Source organism: Protopterus annectens, chromosome 6.part0, assembly GCF_019279795.1.
Source record: "Protopterus annectens isolate FY-2018-M chromosome 6.part0, PAN1.0, whole genome shotgun sequence".
NCBI classification, from domain to species: domain Eukaryota; kingdom Metazoa; phylum Chordata; order Ceratodontiformes; family Protopteridae; genus Protopterus; species Protopterus annectens.
The window spans coordinates 414,320,140-414,343,494 of NC_056737.1; the positions used below are offsets into that span (position 1 = coordinate 414,320,140).

General features: G+C 41.4%; 1 protein-coding gene across 1 annotated transcript in view; it reads right to left on the reverse strand.

Moving 5' to 3' along the window:
• The window catches only part of AVEN (apoptosis and caspase activation inhibitor), a 174,042-nt gene that overhangs the window by 29,162 nt on the left and 121,525 nt on the right, over positions 1 to 23,355 (reverse strand). Inside the window, exon 3 of the mRNA XM_044074156.1 lies at positions 12,110 to 12,458. Coding sequence (XP_043930091.1) covers positions 12,110 to 12,458 — 349 coding nt within the window. The remainder of the gene's footprint in view (positions 1 to 12,109; positions 12,459 to 23,355) is intronic.

The window sequence follows — 23,355 nt, forward strand, 5'->3', positions numbered from 1 at the left end:
TTCACTCTTCCTCCTTTCGAGATAGCTGCTGCTGCAGATTTAAAATTCCTTTCCTGGAAAACAGCTTTCCTTTTAGCAATCACTTCTGCAAGAAGGGTATCTGAGTTACAGGCCCTTATGGCAGTGGAGCCTTTCATCAACTTTCATGCGGACAGGGTGTCCCTCAGAGCCAATCCCTCCTTCATGCCCAAGGTGGTATCCAGTGTGATTCTTAATCAGTCCATTCATTTGCCTACCTTCGTTCCTAACCCACAGAACAAAGGGGAATGGATACTGCACTCCTTATATGTGCACAGACAACTTAAGATTCTACTTGGACAGGACTACACCTCAAAGGAAATCTGAACAGCTGGTGGTATTTGCTGCAGGGACAGAGGGGAAAGCTATTTCAAAGCAAACCATTTCAAAATGGATAGGCCACTGCATTCATTTCTGCTATAAGCACCATGGAAAACCTATCCCACAGAGCATCACACCCCATTCAACCAGGGCTGCATCTACCTCTACAGTCTTTCTCAGGGGCGTCCCTACAAGGGACATTCTAGAAGCTGCTACCTGGAGTTCTGTACATACTTTCACCAAGCATCATCATTTGCCAATTTTCTCTAAATCCAGAGCTGCTTTTGCCACTGCAGTCTTGCAGGGCCTTATAGCTGGTCCTAATTCTATTTAAATTCCTCCTCCCAACCTTAGTGTTGGGAATCTACCCAAATGTAATGACTGCAACAGTGAAAGATGAAGAACATAGCAGAGTTGTGTACACTTACCATAAATGTAGATGTTCAAGTGTATTCACTGTTGCAGTCCTGGTTACCCTCCCTCCAGCCCCCTTTCTTCTTTTGGCTATATCTCTACTCTCACTTACTATGCTCAAAAAGCTTTTTGGTGTATTTGCTTTTTTGTTGGAGGTATATCCTTGCATTATAGATTTAATTGCTTCCCATTAGGGGGGCACCTGACATCTGGGGCAAGAAAAACTGATGTAATGGCATCGGCTGCATGTTTTATACCCCTGACGACCTGACGTCATGGAAGAAGGGACAGCAACCGACGCAGGACCCAAGACTTTGTTAATGAGGCTGACTGAGGGCTACTGCAAGCAGATAATCCAAATGTAATGACTGCAACAGTGAATACACTCGAAAATCTACATTTATGGTAAGTGTACACAACTGTACTTTCTCTTTACTCCTTTGTCAGCTGACCCAGCTGTGACTTCTCAAGCTGCTAACTCTTAACAGAGAGCCTTGGCTTATTCTAACACTAAACACAAGAAAAGGAAGAGCCAGCAAACAGTGACTGAATATAATAAATATTGTATTTAAAGGTAAATAACAGCAGTACAGACCGGTTTCGGCTGGAAACAAATTACACAGCCTTCTTCAGTGTATGAAAATCATGCAAATCAGAGCTGTTTAAATACCATAAGATCATAACTTATTGGTGGATGCTCATAAATGTTCATTTAATCCAGGGGGAAACAAACCACCAAGTTTAATAATCCATTTCTTTTCTTTGCCATTCAGTACTGTGTGCCATCCTGTTTTATTGGTACGATTCCCATGTACCATATCAACAATGGTAAACATAAATTTAGCTGTGGGATGTGCCATTTGGTGTTTATATAAGGCATTATTTATTCTTTTTTGTTTTATATTACTGATATGTTCTGAAATACGTATTCTCATGGGGCGTGATGCTTGCCCCACATAAAATGCTCCACAGTTACAAGTAGCCAGATAAATAATCCAATCGCTACTGCAATTAGCGAAAAATCAAAGATCAAAAACTTGAGAGCAATTCCTGCTAGAGAAATCCTTAGATTTATTAATGTATTGACAATTGGTGCAATGACCACAAGGGAAACATCCATATAATATGTCCCCTGATAAAGTGGTCTGTACATACGGGATGTGTTTGGTGTCACTATGTTTGTAATGGTTAAAGAATGAGTTCAGATTTTTGCCTTTCCTATATTCTAACACTACACCACCATATAAAATTAGCAAGTAGTTAGAATCTCGGGGGAAAAAATGTCTCAGCCTAGTAATTCAGTGTTTAGAATTTTAAATTATCAGGGCTTCGTGTGAAAATGTATTTTTCAATGTGCTTAAAGTTTAGGTGACTTTGTTGCATCTTTGCCTGCTGAACAGAAGTTTTACATGACACTAATGTGACTCAGGTTTCAAAACATGGTTTAAGGAGTGTCTTGGAAGCTGGAGACACTATTTCTAGAAGTGCAACCACTTCTTTCTGTTGTATTGAGAAAGTATGCTTGGTTACATAAACAGAGTCTTTCTGAGGGTTAAAAAATGAGAGTTTGAATGCTTCTTTAAATTCTGAATTCATGTTTTGTCCTGCTGCTACCTAGAATTTCAAACAATGGGATTTGAGAGGTAAATTGATGCATGGGGTATTTAGGATCCAACCTCAAAGGGCAGAACAAATAAAAATCCCAGCCGAACCAGAGTCAGGGTACTAAGAGGAAATGGCAGGAAGATAATGCTCCCACACCAAATAAAAGGGGTTCCTTTCCCACCCCTAAAATAAATCTTACCCTGCTAAGGAATGACTCTGCCAAGACTCAGGGCATCCTGCCCCTTCCTCCCGTCCTTCATGCCCTTTCACCTTCCCCTGGGCTTTAGCTCTACCCAGCAGACTGGCAACAAATAGTCTCAGATAAGTGGGTGCTGAGAATACTTCATTCAGGATACTCCTGGCAGTGGACAGAAAATCCTCCCCCCTTCATGGAAACCCCCACACACCCTCCAGACTGATATGCTTGTTGTCTGCAGTATTCGTTCAGGGAAATCCCCCACCCCCACCATCCAGACTGGCATGCCTATTCTCTTCAGTACTCCTTCACATGTTGCAAGCAGGGGTTATAGAACAAGTTCAAAGTTCCTACACCACAGAAAGGAAAAGGATTTTACACCAGAATCTTTTTGGCACCCAAAAAGGAGCTCTCGTGAAGACTATTGTTAGATCTGGCATATTGCAATATGTTTCTGAAAGTACCCAGATTCAAAATACCCTGCAGACGGGTTCTACCTTTTCTTCTGGTCCACTGTTCTATGGTTACTTTACATCTAAGGGATACTTATAATCATATGCCAACTGCTCCCAACTTTAAGTTGAACCTATAAATGTCCTGCCTCACACCCTCACAAAGAATTCTCTTCCTGGGGTGTATGATGGACACAGAAAAAATGTATGACCTTTCGGCCAGAAGACATAGTCCTGACTGTACAGAACCTTTTCGGAGATTTCTCTCTTCAAGAAGCAGCATCCAAAAAAGGAGTTTCTCAAAATTCTAGGCCTAACGGCATCAACTATCCTCATAAGACCACTGGACAGACTCCACATAAGAAAGATTCAATGGCACTTTAAAACTGTTGAACTCAACACCTGCTTCCCTTGGAGTTCTAGGTACGAGTACTGGATTTTGTGGAATGAGAGTCAAAGTGCTGGAGGGGTCTCATGTCTATCAATCCATACCTGTTCTCTCTCCACACCCCAGTTCAAGCAGTTCAAATGGATTTATCAGATTTTGCATGAAGAACAGTGTACAGGGTAGTTCAAGTGCAAGGTGAATGGGGTCCTCTGGATGGTACAAAGCATATACATGACAAAGAAATATCATCAGTAACTCAGACCTTAAAAGTTCTTCAACACTTTTGGTCTCCAGGTCCCCTTTTATTGGTCAGTAACCACACCACAATCATGTGGTATCTGAACAAATAAGGGGGTACAAGGTCATACCTTCTTTGTCGGTTGGCAGTGATGGCCTGGGAGCTAGCTTTACAGCATTCTCTGAAGCTTCAGGCAAAATACAGTGGGAGACAGAGTAAGTAGATACTGGATGGCCCCTCACGAGTGGAAACTCGGGACAGAGGTCTGCCTGGATTTAGCATAGACATGGGGAACTCTTCAAACAGATCTGTTCATTTCCTTTCAAAATAGACATTTGTAATAATTCAAAGACATCCTTGCAGCCATGACTGGTAGACAGAAGCATTCTTGCTCCTTTGGACGGGAACGTTCCTTTATATATCTCCACCCTTTCCACTAATACCCAAGGTTCTTCTGAAGATTTTAAAAAAATTTCCAAAGATCATTGTGGTAACCTTTTTGGTCCAGGCAAAGTTGGTTTTCCTTTTTAATGAAGTTGTCCAATGGCAATTACCACAAGCTTCCTCATACTCTGAATTTGCTCACAAAGTTTCTTGAGTGACTGGTGTACCACAACTATCGTAATACCTTTTAGGCACTTGTTCCATGAGGATGTGCAGCAGGTATTGAAGGAGGTAAAAAAAAACAACTGATAAAACATAAGATATTCTAGTTGCAGGAATAGGTTTTCTAGGTGGTTCCTAACTGATATCAGAGGCCAAGTATGGTTTTGAAATATGTGCGAGCTACTCAATGATAGCTTATCTAATGCATCTATCAAGGTGCATCTTGTGGCCATCTCAGCTCGTCTGCCCATGGATCCACCTCTTTTATCTATTTTTGTGGTTAAACAGCCTATGAAAGGAGTGTTACATTTGAGACACCCTCAAATGCACATTCCTCCTCCTTGGCATCTCAACTTTGTTCTTGAAAAATTGACCTTATTTCCTTTTGAACCTGTCTTTCAGTCTGATATGAGATTTATCAATTGTAAACTTGTTTATTGCTAGGACATTTGCTTGGCAATTCTCTGAGCTGCTCATTCCCATGATGGGCCAACCTTATCTGATTTTCCACAAGGATAGGGTTGTAATATGCACTAGTCCTTCTTTCATGCCAAAAGTTGTTTCTGAATTTACCATGGATTAATGGATCAAACCATTAGTCTCCCAGCTCTTTTTCTGGAACTAAAAACAAAGCAGATAAGATTCTGCATACCTTGGATGTGCACAGACAGCTCATCAAATACTACCATGAAAGAACAAAGCCCTTCAGGAAAGCTTAACAGCTGTTTATTTCATATTCTGAGGCTAAGTAGGGTCAACCTGTTTATAAGCAAACAATTGCTCATTGGTTGCCCTCTATTATTGTTCTTTTGTTACACCCACAATGGTAAATTTTATTCCAGGTAAGGTTAAGACACATTCCACCACAGCCTTATCTTGGTTCATAGATAGGTACTAGCCGATAGGCCCTAGGGTCTATATAAGCCTAGCCAAAAAGGTACCCTGGCTTTCCCCACCCAAGAAAATTATTTTCCTGTGCCCCTATCAAACAGAGCCACAGAGGTGAGCCCTGGGGTGAATTTCCTATTTCCCATCCAATCATCAAGATTTTTCTCGAAGAGTGCTAAGGAGGAGCTTTGTTTGATATAGATAGGTAGTTTGTTCCAGAGTATGGGAAGTCTCGGGGACAGGAATCTATCCCTCCAGCATGTTCTGTTTATTGTGGTGACATGGTTTAAGTCCCTAGAGCATGTAGCACAGAGGGATTGTGATTTCTTTAAGTGGGGCATGTCCAACAGCTCTGGGTTTGAAATAGCTTTGTATGTTAGGCAGAGATAGCCTCTGAGTAGGCAAATACGCGACGGAGTAAAGCTGAAGTTTTTTGAGACGGACTGCGTAGGGCATCTGTTTGAGGCTGGTAATCTGCTTTGTGAGGTATTTCTGCGGTCTTTCCAGTTGTTGCAGATGTCTTGTGAGGTACATACTAAAAGGGGCGTTGTACTCTATAATGGGTCTAATGAGGGATGAGAAGAGGGGAACAATGACCTCTTTTTTCCTGTATGAGAAACCTTTTGTGATGAGGTGTGCCACATAGAAAGATATCCTGACTACTGTGGTGATATGACTATTAAAGGAGAGACTACTGTCCACCTATGTCCCAACGTCTCTTATCACACTTTCGGTGTTAAGTAGACTACCACCTATGTGGTAGTTCATGGGTACAGAATTTTTACCAAAGGGGATGACAATGCACTTTTTGGCATTGAGCTTGAGGTCATGGCTTTGACACCAGGCATCTGTCTCAGTGAGGCCCTTTTGTAGGATGTCCACATTGTTAGGAGTTTTGACTATGGCTCCTAGTTTGCAGTCATCTGCGAACTTCATTAGCCAGAGACCTTCTGTGTTAGCCTGTACTTCATAGAAGTAGATGCCAAATAGGACAGGAACCAGTACTGAACCCTGTGGTACTCCACATGTCACTGGTCTGAAGTCGGACTTGGAGTCTGCTACTTTCACAGTGTGGGTTCTGTCAGTGAGCCAGTTGACAACCAGTCTTGTGACATAGGGATTTATACCTAGTTTAGTGAGTTTATCTAAAATTTCAGAGTGGGGGATGGCGTTGAAAGCCTTGGTGAGATCTAGATAGGCTGCATGAACCACCTTACCCTCGTCTATGGCTTTGGTGACTGCTTCAAAGAAGTCTATTGGGTTTGGGAGACATGATCTGCTTTTTACAAACTCAAACTTGGTGGGGTCCAGAGTTTAGAGGTGCATGATGATATGTTCCATGGCCTTGCAGACTAGGCTTGTCAGTCTAATGGGGCGCTAGTTCCTGGGGTCCGTGGTGGCTCCCCCTTTGTGGAGTGGGATAACCATCGCTGTGCACCATTCAGTGGGCACAAAGCCTGAGGTGAGGCTATGACTGAACATGGTGCTTAGGTGGGGTGCCAGTTCGTTCTGTAGTTCATGTAGAATGCAGCCTGGGATGTTGTCAGGTCCCATGAATGCTGTGTTCTTGGCTTTGGAGAGTGTAGTTTTTACCTGTGCAGCTGTGATTACAGGAACTTTGGATTCTTCCGGTACAGAGATGGGCTCTTTAGGGGGTGGGGGGTAAAGTTATCACTGAACCTATCTGCCAGGATGTTGGCAATATCAGTTGGTTCTGTATATTTAGTGACATTGTGCTGTAACTCACAGCAGATCTGAGTGTTGCCAGTGAGATTCTTGACATAGCTATAGAATGCTTTGTGGTTGTCTTTAGAGTCAGTGGCGATTTTGTTTTCATAACTAGCTTTAGAGAATTTTATGAGGGATCTCAGATTCTTACTGAGGCTGACCAGGGAGTTCCTCCAATCATGGGATTTTACTCTTTTTTTGCAGCAGTTTCTTTCTTCTCTTGTAGAGTTTGTTTATGGCAGGGGACCACCAGATTGGCTTCCTTTTTTTGGAAGATAGCATCTTGGTTCTGTTAGGGATAGCATGATCTATGCACTCATGTAAGTGTGTATATAGTGCATTTGTGTAGGATTTAGCAGTCGTACCTCTATTGTCCGTCTGCATGGGTGTCGTGAAGTTTGCCACTTCTTTCTTAAGAAGCGTGAAGTTGGCTTTGCAGAAATGTTTTATGGTGGTTTCCCTAATGGGGGGTGTGGGTGGGATGTGGATGTTTAGGGTGATTAGCTTGTGGTCAATCTGACCAACGAGGAACTGAACTCTGGTGTGGAGCACTGATCTCCCATGTTGGTAATGACCAGGTCTAGGATATTGCTGCCCCTGGTGGGGGTGTGGATAAGTTGATTCAAAGCACTGGAATTTATGAATTTCAGAAATCGTTGAGCAAAAGGGTCGGTACATGAGTAGTTTTCCCAGTTAATGGTGGGGTAGTTTAAATCGCCCATTATTAGGGTGTTGGGTTGTACCCTAATATTTTCCAGTGTATCAAGAAATGAGGAGTGGGAATCCTGGGGCATGGTGGGGGATCTGTAGCAAGCTACAATTTGGATTGCGGTCTTGCCCAGAGTTAGTTGCACTTGGATAATCTCGGATGCATTATGCTGAGCAACTAGTCTGGAGGTGTGGATATCCTTAATGAATATGGACTCGCCTCCGCCTTTAGTGTTTCGGTCCAGGTTAGGTGGCCGAAAGGTGTGGTATGAATTATAGCCTGGTAATGCAGGGGTGCTCTCTGGAGCCTTGAACCAGGTCTCTGTCACTGCACAGATGTTGATTGCTCTCCATTTTAAGGAGTGCCTCAAGTGAGCGCATTTTGAGATTTAGACTTCTAACACTGAGTGGCATTACCCTCAGATTTTGCTTGCTTGTACCTGTTACGGTGGTGAATTTGTCATTTGAACCTTGCCTAAAAAAGGCACTATAGGGGTAGCAAGAGCCTTAGCCAGTACCTGGAATCCCAAGGGTGAAAGTTGCAGGCCATCTCTGGCAAAGCATCATGGTCTTTCGATCATGCCATCCCAGGTGGACAGATACTGGATCCCCTTATATTGACACCAGAAGCTTAGCCAATTGTTGAAGTTAATCATTTTGTCCTTTTGGGTGATGGCAGGATGCTACTCAGGGCTTAGGTTATACGTGCCTAGGCTACAACATCGGAGAGCTCCTCCATATCTCTTTTCATGTAGTCCAGGGAGGTACGTCTCAGGTCATTCACACAAACATGGACAATGACAGAGTTATATTTGTACTTGTTGTGGAGTGCCCTGAGTGCGTGCATTATGTGGCGGATCTTGGCACCTGAGAGGCAGCTGACAGTAACTTTCGTCTTGTTTAGCCTGGTGAGTGGAACATCAGTATGCCTGACTATAGAGTCACCTATGACTAGAGTTTTGGGTACGTTGTTATGCTTGTGGGCTGTGGTTGAGTGGCACACTGAGTTTGTAGGCTATATGCCATTTGGGTTGTGTTGGGGGGGAAGGTTGCTTGCGTTTCTGCTTTGGAGGTCTCTGTTGCTTGGGCAGATTTTTATTGAGAGCCTCCGTGAATGTAGGTGTGTGTTTTGCATTTCTGTGTGTGTGTTTTGGTGGTGTAGGTTTTGAGGGACTATGTGATGAGTGTGGTGTGGTGCAAGTGTTTACCTTCTCCTCTTGGCTGTCTAGCCCAGTCTTGGGTGAAGACAGCTTTGCTTCCGGTTTGGTTATATAAGTGCAGCTCTCACAGGTTGTACTATTGGGTGGTAGGAGGACAGGGTTGGCTGTGTACATGAGGCAATTGCTGCACTGCCCCAAGATGCCCAGATTCATCAGGCAGACAGGAGAAAACACTGGGAGCAGACCCTTAGACATGCCTGGATAGGTACTTATTTATTAAGTACTAAAAACTGTTTTCCTCTAGACAAGTGAGGAAAGTTGAGTACTGTAGTAATTTGTAACTTATTTACTGCTTACAAAGAGTTCTGAACAAGTGCTGAGCTAAAAAAAATCAGATTTGAGTGCTAAAACTAAAAAACTGGCTAGTTCTAAGGGAAAATTTGAAGAGCAGACTTTACGGTGCTGGGAATAGTTTAACCCTAGCTAAGCAGTGATGCATAAAGTGTATTTTTTTAATATAACAGTAGCAAATGAGCAAACTGATTTAAACAAATTAACCAATAAAAAGCTAAAAACTGAGCCACATTCCATCAGTCTTCGATCAGACAAGTTCTAACTGCACACTCCTGCCACTAGGGTGCAGGGGAACCTTCTCCAAAAAAGATGGCCTGGATTAGTGCTCAAGTTATATAAACAAAGCTAGATTCAGCAAATCAGAATTTAGTCTATGCCACAGCAAATAAGGCGTACCAATTTCAGAAAGAAACAGTTCAAATAAGCAGGCACTATAAGCCTTTAACCAGAAACTCCCAGCACAGAAAGGCAGAATCTAGCCTCTCCTCCCACAACAGTGCAGACAACACCTTCTTAATGTAAAATAACTGGCCCGAAGCCCAAGTGCTTAAACTAGAACTAAAACATTTTTAGAATAACAGACACTAAGCCTTCATTCAGCAATTCCCACTTAGAAGGATGTAAGCTACCTGTCCTGCCAGAACAGTGCAGACCACAAACCTTCTTAATGTAAAACAACTGGTATGAAGCCCAAGTGCTTAAACCAAAAGCTTAGAATAACAGTTGCAATTTAATCAGGCTACTAACAAGCAGTAATAAATGCAGCAGAATAAATACAATTGAGTGCTTTTAAGAAGAGGCGAAAGCAAAATAAAGTGCAATTTTTTTGTTAGCAAAGTGCAAGGAGAGAGGAAGGAGGAGCAGAAGATAATTCAAGGTTAAGAACCTAAGTGGGTTGGCCTTCTCAGATGTTCGCTCAGTATTAAGTAGAGTAAACACAAGACTGGGAGGGATGTCCCAGATCAAATTTACAGTAGGGGTGGGCAACTGCAAAGCCACCAACTATAACACCACCAGAAGAATAGGGTGGGAAAGAGGGGAAAAACAGTTTCAAGACAGATGAGAAACAGAAAACAATGCCAGAAAATATATAAAATAATTCAGTCAGGCAAAATTGGTGGCATATTAGTAAGTAGCAGACTCTAGAAGCATTCTAGAGGCAACAACTTGGTCATCTGTCCTTACTTTTACAAAGCACTTCAAACTGGATTCTTTCTCATGTCCCAGAGCAGACTTTGCAAGGAACATTCTCCAGAGGATCCAGGATCTTTATTCCTACTCCTCCCAACTAGGAAAGCTTTGGGAATCTACCCATATGCCAGTGAGGTAGTGTGAATGATGAACACAGTACAGTTGTGCAAGTCCTACTTACCTGTAACATTAGATGTTTGAATTTCTCACTGCCTCAATGGCAGCTCTGACTCATCCACCATACCCTTTATTTTGTATAGAGTTCAATTGTAATCAAACCTTGCTATATTGATGGTTGGCTTTGGTTATTTCTCCTTTTGTTTTTATGACTGAGAACTGTTTCAGGCATGTCTTGCTTCTAGTCCTTCTTGCCTCATCCTACTTAACACTAAAAGCCTGAAAAACTGATTCTCTGTGATAGGAGTCAGGCTTCCCCTGATGGGAAGGAATCAGCTGATCTCCTATCACTAAGAGTCAGAGGAGGAGATTCTGATCTCTGAAAAGCTGCCAGTGTAGGTTGGCTGTGCAGGCAGATAACTCATATGCCACTGAGGCAGTGTGAAATTCAAACATTTACTGTTATAGGTAAGTAGGACTTATGTAACTGTATTTTCTCTTCATTTTTGTTACAGCTATTAACCTGATATAAAGAAAATGACTACTTTATGATGTACAGATACAATACATATACCCCTGGTAAGAGTTTACTGCATGGTTCGACTGAATTATTTTTCACAGTATACGGAGTGTGAATGATTAATATACTATAATCTAGTTATTGACTACTGACTGTTGCACTTAATTTGCAATTGTTAATAGGATGTTACTGTGTTCTTTCCACCTTTACCATGTTTTTATGTTTTTTTTTTTCTTTTTTTTTGTTTCATAATCCTTTGTGTGAATTTTTCTCCCTGGGTCTCTGTTATAAATGAGCTTGATCCAAAAGGACAACCTGGTCACCAAAATAAAATAAAATAAAGCATAATGCCTACGGCAACAAGTTCTGCACCAGATGAGTGGATATGAATGGCACAGAATGACACTGAACTTCTTACCCGCAGCAGAGTTAGTGAGTAAGGGATACTACATATTACTGTGCCCAATCCACTCTGGTGTATAAGCAAGACATACACCTGTACTGCTGGTGATTAGGTAGTCATCTTGAAAGTCAGATAATCAGATGAGGCAGGCTGTGACCGAGTAAAAGTGGTCTGTTCTCCTAGCCTGTAGAGATAACGTGGGATGCTAAGTGTCTGTGCTCAACCCAGGTGGAAGCAATGGGTATAACAGCCTGCTAAACTATTTAATGCTGATCTACTGCAGCATTTGCCTGTGTCGCCTTCCACTACACACTGCTTAAGGGGAACATTGAGAGAATGAAGGGTACTACTACAAGTCATAAAATAAATCCTGGTCCATCTGCATATATGGTAGTCTCTTGAAGAGAGAGAGAGAGAGAGAGGTTGGATGCTAGCAGGTGTTTTCTTGAGGTAAAAAAAAAACAATGTATCCAGTACTATCTCTAAGAGGAAACAACTGATCATGTATAAATTATAGGAACACTACATAATATCAAACTAAGAAATAATGAACTGCAAAACCAGGAAAAGTACAAAAATAAAAGTGAAATATTTAAACAAACAAAAAAAAAAAATCTAACCCCACACACACTGAGGGGATTTGTCCCCACATCCCTCTTAACTAAAACATCAGCTCTGACACTGTAGCACCTTAGTACTGTATTTTGTTAATAGGAATTGGAAAACAGGTTTGGTCTTATCAATCAACATTCCAAAAGTTTTAAATAGTACATTGGATATTTTGTTACAAAAAATGTTCTACCATTTGCAGAATTCTTGCTGCGCTTGTCACGTGCAGTGCCTTTTGAGGGCCTTTTATCCAATCCACTGCTTACTGGAGCATCTAGACTAAGCAACTCTTCAAGTTCTTCTTCCAAAGCACCATCAACTTTCTCATGTGCAGGTGTGCTCTTCTGCGCAGTTATATCCATAGCAGTACCCGGAAAGCCAGCTCCAGACTCATGGGTCAGGTGGGAAGAAATATTTTCTTCTTTCTCTATTGCTGCAGGTACTTCAGTTCTACCAAGCTGTCCTCTAAAATGACTTATGGCACTTTTCTTTCCATGCTTCTCAGTAATCTTAAACTGTGGCAGTTCCGTGGGTACTGTTACCTAAGGGATAACACAACAAAGAAAATGATGATACTGAAGCGAATGGTGAAAAATTCAGCAATAAACTGAGCCGTACTGTTTTGTGACACGCAAACATTTTGACAACAGCAGCACTGTCTGCATTCATAAACAATTTTGCTGAGAACCACAAATGCTTCCAATACCTAAAAAGACTGTTTAAACATGTTTGTTTTGTAATGTAAAAGTAGGAACCCGATATGTTAGAATCCATAAACTAGTATATCCCTCTTTGCCTACCATATTATTTCCAACAATGTAGTCAAACTTACAGTAAAACCCATAAGTGCATGTCGTGCCCCCACCCCAGTAGAACATCTCAACTCCAGCCCTCCTAAAAGTACTTAATGTATGCCACATGCAAACACAAAACAGTCTCAAATGACACACCTCAAGATCTCAGCTTTGATGTGAAGAAACAGTACAAGTCACACAGATGCATACTTCCCATGTCACACCACTCTGCCCAAAGGTACACAGCACCTGTAACATACAAAGCACAAGGGCAAAGGGATGGCATGGAAACTGTCTGTGTGAAAGCAAATCACCATTCTGAAAATCACATCACATCCAAGCGACAGAGTAGTGCTGACACAGTTCACTTTTCCACTACACTGTCAGTTTGAGCCTATATTATACAGAGTAACACTACCTTCCTCCTATCATGCACATCTGCTGACTTTTTGATGACTTCCTCCAGCAGCACAGCTGCTTTCAACCTCAGACAGATAGAAAAGTTAGAACAAGTCTACTCCTTGCCTCCATGTTGACCTCACATACTTTGCTCTGCCCTCTAGCACTTGTATCGCCAAAGACCACATCTGACCACTCTGTGCATCACTCCTTGTCATTTCTGAAGAAAGAGAAAGAATATCCAAGTACGGTTACATGTTATTTCGGATTCTGAATTTCCCATAACTCAGCAAAGGACATAACACAGTAAATATCACTTCCATAGTAATCTAAAGGCATAATGTTTAATCAGTTCTAAACAGCTGGTCTCCACACACACACAAAAGATCTGCTAGTCTCTGTTACTTTCCTACTCAGTGTATCCTACTTTCTCTTTTCATTTTGATCTTGACACATTTGCTCACAAATACTTTTCATTTCATTGGGAATAGGATACCCAATTAAAACCTTATGTACGAGGTACACTTATTTGAAAAAAATATACAATTCAAATGGGGTTAAGTTGCACTAAAGAAACCATTCTTCCAAGATACAGTTGCTTCAAAGTTATTATATTAAGTAAAGGAGATTAACAGAGATGAAGACCACTGCATGGGACTGTGGCATGAAACTGCCCCCCACACATATAAAAACAACAAAACTTTGTAAACCTACTGTAAATATAATGTATTACTTCTTTCCACAAAGAGACACACACAAATTATTCTCACAAGTTATAGCAAAATCTTTTTTACAGTGTCTCCTATCTATCTATTCATCCATCTATATTTTTCAGGGAAGTTGAATCTGCATTATAAATATCTCAGATTCTGGATAATGCTTTATGCCATCACCACATTTTTACCCTTCACTTAAACATTCAGTTGCACCACAAAGCATGTTTTTTTAACTTAATCATGTGAAACAGAGCACCTCTATGACACTGTTCAAGAGGAACCTGAACGAATGGATGGGGCATCGTAAATTCTTACTGGAGATAGTGCCCACAACCCTCCTGAACATGGGCAGCCATTACTAAAGACAATTTTGGGTATTAACTAACATTGTTATGGCATTATATTGGGGTGAAATAGTTAGGCTTGAAATGACCTCAGGGTCGATAGCCTAGAAATCTCCTATGATCCTATAATACTCCTACCCTTCATTCTGATACATTCATATGCAAAGGGCATTTCACAGGTGCAGACAAATCCAAAGAGTGCACTGCTTTAACCTGATTCAAGCAGTATTGATTTAGTCCTGTACTTTATTGCTATATATTGTTGATGTAAACATCTTTGTTCATGGTGTCAGACTTATCAGCCCTACAGCAAACCACCACAGAATGAAAGCATGGTAGCTGACAGATAATCAAGTGCACAAATAATTGCATCTGGCCAAAAGGAGAGTTTGTTGAAGGATTTTGCTGCTGATGGGTGTCTTCCCCTTCCTAAGATACTGCAGCCTTCTAGTTGATTAAATATTAAATCTGTCAGTGCAAGTACCAAAGCCACCACCATAAAAAGAGAGGAGAGTTAATCACATTTTTTTAAATTGTTTGATTTTTCAGGAATTATCCACTGATTAACTGACAAGAAGCCACACAATACAGCACCATAGCTGTACCACAGTTCCAGTATTTTGTGAGCCACGCTTGAAAATTAACTATGGTGTTCAGCCCTGCAACAATAATCTGGTCATTACTTTATCTAACAAATTAGACATATTCAATGCAGTCACGAACAACTAGCAAAAAACAAGGGACTACAGTTCATTGTCCAGTCTTCATTTTGGCCTTAACTCAAAAGACATAAATAGAGAAAACTCGTAATCAAAGAGGGAAAACCACACACAAAAAAAAATATATATATATATATATATATATATATATATATATATATATATATATATATATATATATAAAGTACTACATAAAAATACTCATTACACACTCCTTAAACTAAATAAAAAGTCTTTCAGTGCTAAGGTTTTTGAACATCTTGAATTTAATGTGCATTTTTGCCTCCCCAATGTAATATGTACTTCATACATGCAAAATTAACCACTTGTCAAATAGCTTGCATTTTGTAACATTCAAAATGCATCCATGAGTTTCAGAATACAGATCCAGAAAACCATTTATGGCTTTCAGCACCTTGCTGTTCAAATGGAGATGATGTAGCTATTGCTTGTTCTGATACTGAGGTATGGTGACTTGGATTAAAGGCAAAAAACTGACTTTTCATCTTGCTCCAGGTTTGTGCAATGTTGCATTAGAGATTGAAGGTGTGAAAGTGAAGCCTTACATTGGAAAGGTGCAGGATGCACACCCATAGTGTTTAACTGCGTTATGTACAGTATTATGCGTTATAAGGATTTGTTTCTCTAGCACTGTGTACTTTTGACATTTTTTCTGTCAATTTGAGTCTCAGCAAAGCAAATCCCACTGTTTCATAACAAACTCATATTATATGGATTTTACGTTCACTTCTGATTACATGCTGTTTTTCTGTCCTGTATAACTGCATAGGATTCAACTGTATTTTAGACTGCAACTGACATGGTCAAGGGTGATGACAGTCCTCAGATGTGGGGGCCAAAGTCAGACAAGCTAGTGGACACTGAGTAAAAAATGCAAAATTCAAATTCAGCTGCTTTCTAATGATAGAAGAGCCATATACTGCGTATTACTTCTCTGCATGGTGCACAGTATAGTAGAGTTGATTATCCGAACTAATTGGGACCTAGGGTAGTTCGGATAATCAAACATATAATTGAACCACATAAAAAACTTATAAAATCTTGTTTTTGTTCTGCATGCAGAAATACACTTTAAACCATTCAGTGATTTCAGTGGACAATAAAGAATGTTTTTCACACACAAGCTGGCTACAAGCTCAAAAAACATGCTCAAGTAAATACGTATAATGTTTACATATTCAGACTTTATGACTTTTCCTACCCAAAAACTTTGGAAGGCTGGTTCTGATAACTGACATTTCAGATATTCGACTCTCTACTGTATGTATGATAATAAGCAGGTATACTAAACTATACAATGAATGAACACACAAATAGAGATCAAAGACATCCATACAGATTTATGAAGGAAGTAAATATTTTAAAAAGAAAAATGTTGCTCTGCAGATAGAGAGCTGCCTTGAAGTTAAAATTAAACAATACTATTACAAGCCATGATGGCACTACCTTGACAATCAGGCAAAAATTATTTAGGAGGACATGACAGAAGGAATAGAACTGCAGATATATGTTTTGTTATCATTACAAGGCAAAACTAGCTAGCTTGCCATTGAGTTACTCAGTACACAGAATATAGCCACAACTAGTACTGCAAGTGTATCAGGTACACAGCCACAGCTTGTCCTATACGTGTGCAAGGTATGCAGCCACAGCTTGCACTTTAAGAGTGCAAGGTGTATAGCCACAGCTTGTCCTGTATGTGTGCTACGTACAAAGCCACAACTTATCCTGTAAGTGTTCTAGGTTAAGAGCCACAACTTGTCCTGAAAGTAATCTAGGTACCGAGCCACAGCTTGCCTTGTAAGTGTTCTAGGTACAAAGCCACAGCTTGTCCTGTAAGTGGTCTACGTACTAAGTCACAGTTTGTCCTATAAGTGTTCTAGTTATGCAGCCACAGCTTGTCCTGTGAGTGTTCTAGGCACAGAACCACAGCTTGTCCTGTAACTGTTTTAGGTACAAAGCCACAGCTCGTCCTGTAAGTGTTTTAGGTACAAAGCCACAGCTTGTCCTGAAAGTGTTCTAGGTACAGAGCCGCAGCTTGTCCTGTATTTGTGCTAGGTACAAGGCCACATGCTGTCTACAAGTGTTCAAGGCAGAGAGACACAGCTTGTCCTGTAAGTGTTTTAGGTACAAATCCACAGCTTGCCCTGTAAGTGTTCTAGGTATACAGCCACAGCTTGTCCTGTAAGTGTTCTTGGTTCACAGCCACAGCTTGTCCCATAAGTGTTCTAGGTTCAGAGCCATAGCTTGTCCTGTAAGTGTTCTAGGTACACAGCCACAGATTGTCCTGTAAGTTAGCTGAGTAGAGAGCCACAGGTTGTCTTGTAAGTGAGTGAGGCACAGAGTGACAGCTTGTTCTGTAAGTGGTATGTACAGAGCGATCATGTGTCCTACAAATATGGTAGGCACACAGCCACAGCTTGTCCTGTAACTGTCCTGGGTATACAGACACAGCTTGTTGTGTAAATTAGTTATACAAAGAGTAGGGCTGTACTGTGCACCATCAGGTTGTACAGCACTGTCAAATGACATAAGTTTATGTAACTTCCTCATCCATTTTTGCATTCCAACCAAATGCCTGAATGCATGAAACAAACTTAGAAATTTTTTTTGATATGCTCTGTATCTATTTATTGTATATATAGCAAATCAATCAAATGAATGTTACTGTCATCAGTAAAACCAAAATGGTTATTCACAAAATGGAGGTGTGGCTGCACTGCATTCCAGATACAATATAAAGTGCAAAGTCAGAATGGCATATTGGGTACGATGTGTTATGTATATGCAATGATCACACATAAGTATGTGTGCTTCTCTACTCTACATCTCATGCCTGCTTATCAGCAATAAATTAGTTTTGTGCTGCACAGTTAAATGTTTTACATAGCATGAATCCAGTGTTACATGACTTAAAAGTGAAGTGCACAGCTCTGCTGTGTATCAGGTACATCGTGCAGCTGTTTGGCCACATATGACTTGCTGAATAAGGTACAGGGATTCAAAGCAGCCCTGCTCCACATCTACATACTTACATGACAGGTTGTGACCATCAGCAGTGATATTTGCTGTCATAGTAATGCACAGCACCCCCTGCTGTCTGCTTAGCTTATGCACAAAACAACCTGCAACAAGTCAGACTGCCCTTTAGAACTTAAGGCTGGATAAGCTAGGATTTCATGTATACAGCAGATTTGCTAGTCAAAACCAAACAAAAATGGTCTGAACAAAACACTTAATTCACAACAGCAGCAGCAGCACACAAGGAGACAAGCTTTTATCACACTTGACTTCACCAGATCTACCAGCACCAGGAGACAATACATATTTATAAAAAGCCATCTGATGAGTGGAAGAAAGATACCAGCCTGTAGTGTGCACAGAGGTCTGTTGGTGAAGCTACATGAAAATGTGGCAGTCTGGGAGTGTGGCTAATGCTAATTAGCCATGTGCTCTTCCCTCAGAAATATCACCAGTATCTGAAAATCATGGTAGGTACAGTGACCGATACAGTAAGTATACTATGATAATTGGGGAAAAGGATGGGAAAAATGCTTATGTTTTAACATCAAACACCCACTCACTTCACAGGAAGGCTTGGGACCAGCAGAACAGCAGGAGGTATGAACTGTGCATGCCTCTATGTATGTAGGGGTATGCTGTGTGTGTGTGCTTGCCTGTATGTATGTAGGGGCATGCCATGTGCATGTGCTTGCGTATATGTATGTAGCTGTGTGTATGCACATGTGAGTAGGGGCATGGTTGCAGCTTTGTGAATGTCAATGTGTTTGTGTGCGTGTGTGTGTGTTCGAAGCTGCTTGTGCAGCTGTATTGTATAAGCTGGTAGAGGGAACACTAGCATGACTAAGTATAACAGTTCACTGTTTGAATCAGATACATGATACTGAGCCACTAATAAGACTGATCACTGAAACTCTATCATGTTTCTATATTTCAGATTATTGCCATTGTTCTATTAGGCACAACAGCATTGTTCTAATATTGCTGGCAGCAATAACTGTTCTGAATTCATGGCAATATTTATCAGTCTGATATGTAAGACTATAGTAATTCTCCTGGTTTATATAATTATTAAATGCACTATAAATACTTATAAATTCATATGTCTCAAATATTCCGACTTGGTGTAGGATAACTTCTTCTTCTTTCGGCTTTTCCCAGTTAGGGGTCGCCACAGCGGATCACATGTCCGCTCATGATTGGCAGTGAAGTTTTACAGTGTCAAGTTGCCAGCCCGGCCCCCAACCTTCCACAGAAGGCACACACACACACACAAACGCACTCACTCCTAGGGTCAATTTAGAGTGTCCAATCCACCTACAGCATGTCTTTGGGATATGGGAGGAAACCGGAGCACCCGGAGGAAACCCACACGACCACAGGGAGGACATGCAGACTCCGCACAGAAGGCACCCCAGATGAGGATCGAACTGGAGAACCTCTTGCTGTGAGGCGACAAGTAGGATAACAGTATACAAAAATCGAACATGCAAAGAGACAAAAATTGGCTGCATCACTACATTTCTCTGCAAATTTAATAATTTCAACAAGAGATGCTTTGTGCCCTTAACATAGCTCTTACTACAGTTGCATATTGTTTTACCTAATATTTTCATATATAAACTTAACGGTTCAATTCACAATCATGTAATTCAACTGGCCCATCCTCTACCTGATACAACAGATTTTACTGTGGGGTCAACTAGGTCTTTGTGCACCTTTAGTAAACCACAAATAACAAGAATTTTAAGTACAGAAACAAACGCAAGAAAACTGAATCTACTGTCCATCTCAACATCAATGTACAGCATAGGTTCATAGGTTGGTACTAGGCTAGCGGCTCAAAGGCCTAAGTAAGCCTATCCAACAAAGTTCCCTGGCTTACGCCACCCAAGAAAATAATTTTCCTGTGCCACTGTCAAGCAGAGCCACCAAAGTGATCCCCGGGGTGTATTTCCTATTTCTCATCCACTAAAAGATTTTTCTTGAAGAGTGCTAATGAGGAACTTTGCTTGACATACATGGGTAGCTTGTTCCAGAGTATGGGAAGTCTCTGGGACAGGAATCTATCCCTCCAGCATGTCCTGTTTATTGTGATGACAAGGTTTACGTCCCTAGAGCGTGTAGCTCGGAGGGATTGGGATTTCTTTAGGTGTAGCATGTCCAACAGCTCTGAGTTTGACATAGCTTTATATGTCAGGCAGAGATCACCTCAGAGTAGGTGATATGCTATGGAGTAAAGCTGGAGTTTTTTGAGACGGTCAGTGTAGGGCATCTGTTTGAGGCCAGTAATCCTCTTTGTGAGGTACTATTGTGGCCTTTCCAGCTGCTGCACATGTCTTGTGAGGTACATTCCAAAAGGGGACGTTGTACTCTATAATGGGTCTAATGATTGAGGAGTAGAGGGGAACAATGACCTCTTTTTCCTAGATGAGAACCCTTTTGTGATGAGGTGTGCCATGTAGAAGGATTTCCTGACTACTGTGGCGATATGATTATCAAAGGAGAGACTATTTGAGACCTGGGTCCCCAGGTCTCTTATCAAACATTTGGCGTTAAGTAGACTGCCGCCTATGTGACAGTTCATGGGTATAGAGTTTTTACCAAAGGGGATGACAATGCACTTTTTGGCATTGAGCTTGAGACTATGGCTCTGACACCAGGCATCTGTCTCAGTGAGGCCCTTCTGTAGGATGTCCACATCAGACTCAACTATGGCTCCTAGTTTGCAGTCATCTGCGAACTTCATTAGCCAAAGGCCTTCTGTGTTAGCCTGTACTTCAGAGAAGTAGATATCAAACAGGACAGGTCCCAGGACTGAACCCTGTGGTACTCCACTTGTCACTGGTTTGAAGTCAGACTTGGAGTCTGCAACTTTTACAGTGTGGGTTCTGTCAGTCAGCCATTTGGCAAACCATCTTGTGATGTAGGGATTTATACCTAGTTTAGTTTGTTTAGTTATAATTCCAGAATGGGGGATGGTGTCAAAAGCCTCGGCGAGGTCAAGATAGGCTGTGTGAACCACCTTACCTTTGTCTACAGCTTTGGTGACTACCTCAGAGAAGTCCATCAGGTTCAGGAGGCATGATCTGCCTTTCAAAAACCCGAACTGGGTGGGATCCAGAGTTTGGAGGTTACCAATGTTTTTGTTTATGAGTTCCATGATGACACGTTCCATGGTCTTACAGACCAGGCTCATCAGGCTAATAGAGCGATAGTTCCCGAGATCAGTGGTGGCTCCCCCTTTGTGGAGTGGGATAACCGTCACTGTGCGCCATTCAGTGGGCACCAAGCCTGATGTGCGACTATGATTGAACATGGTGCTTAGGTGGGGAGCCAGTTCTTTCTGAAGTTCATGTAAAACGCAGCCTGGGATGTTGTTCAGTCCCATGGATGCTGTGTTTTTGGCTTTAGAGAGTGCAGCGTTTACCTGCATAGTTGTGATTACAGGGACTCTGCATTCTTCCTGTATAGATATGGGCCCTTTAGGGGGTGAGAGGGGGGTTAAAGTTAGCACTGAACCTATCTGCCAGGACGTTGGCAATATCAGTTGGTTCTGTAATTTTCATGCCGTTGTGCTGTAACTCAGAGCAGATCTGGGTGTTGCCATTGAGATTCTTGACATAGGTATAGAATGCTTTGTGGTTGTCCCTAGAATCAGTAGCGATTTTGTTTTCGTAGCTAGCTTTGGAGGATCTTGTAGGAGATCTCAGCTTCTTACCGAGGCTGACCAGGGAACTCCTCCACTCATGTGATTTTACTCTCTTTTGCAACAGTTTCTTCCTTCTGTTGTAGAGTTTGTTTATGGCAGGGGACCACCAGATTGGCTTCCTTTTTTTGGAGGATAGCGTCTATAAAACATTTGCATAATTATGTATTTTTAAAAATCTTGATATGTAATGGCATTGCAAACATCTGTACCTGCTGACACTGACTTCTTTGAGGAACTTTTTAGCCAGCCGTAGACAATTGGGTTCCTCAAGCAGGCAGGCTGGGATGACTGAAAGGTGTACTTTGTACAGGCACAGGTAGGCCTCAATTAAGCATCTCACATTAAGTATTGCAAAATTAGGGACTTCAATGCCTCTTTAAGATTCTGATTTTTATTATGTCACTAGAAATAAAACCACCTCCATCTGCATAAGTGAGATTTCCTTATAGCAAACTTCATTGCCTTCTTAAATATATGTTTCACACATCCTCGGGAAACAAGTGCTTGAAGGCAAAAAGTGTTAAATCATCCAAGAAGTGAGGTACAGTGTTCTCCAGGAAAGGGTTTATTACGGTCCCCTATGTTCTGGAATAAAAGATTTATTTGCAGAGGCATCATATACGATTTCACCTTGGATATATAGATGAGGAGGGGAAATTTACTGCTGTCTGTGTCAGAAAGATGCTATTAAGAGCATTATTTGCCCCTCATACCTTACTTTTTGGATTATCCTGTGGTTTAGGAGAACTGGAGAAAAACAAACCTGTTCATCTGAAGGAGAAGGCACCCACTGCCCAAGCTTTTTTGCTGATCTGGAGCACAACTGTCTCAGTTGTTTGCTGCTCAGGGATGCAAAGAAGTCTATCAGAGGGACATTCTAACTCTGCACCAACTAAAACAAACCACCCCTATATGTAGGCTTCATTCACTGGGTCTGCAGTTCTCCAGCTATGGGGGTCTACCACAAAGTTAACTGAGATGGAATGTAAACTCTATTAAGGGGCATCTTGACTGAAAGGCTAAGTCCCATGCAGTTGTGACTAGCCTGCTCAAGGGGTATGAATGACCCCCCCCCCCCCATTGTCAGCTGATGTGCCACATTACAGTAGTTTTGTATAGCATCTGCAAGACCCCCTTTTTTGCCAAACAGTTTCAAAGGCCTGGTGTACTTTAAGTACAGCCATCATATCATTCACATTTATGAGTTTCTTTTTTTGGGTTCCATTACAGACTCCTTGAACTCTGATGTTTCCTAAATGTGACCTCCCTATCTGCGTCTAAAGCATCTGTGGTAAGAGTTTGCCTGTGGGATTTTGGGATATAGGCACTCCATAGTTCTATATGATTTGGCTGGATCAGTATTCATGCTCCTTGGAAATATAGGATATCATAGGAATCATCTCTTCCATGGAATGTTATATGTTAGCTTCAAGCAGACCTTTGGTATCACTGGAGTTTTGTCATGTGCATTCCATCCAGAGGGATCATCAGTATACTGGAGGCCATGTACTCTAGTGCCCTGAAGTACTCACTAGCTGAGGCAACAGACACCCATGCCATCTTCTGGAAGAAATATGCCAGTATTCCACAATCTCTTAGTGAAGATAGCCCACCCCCTGACATGTCTAGAGAAAGTATGGGTTAATATGAGGACGCTGAAGGAAAATCTAAGGTTTTGGAAGACTAACTGTAGAGTCCTCCCTGCCCCCTCCT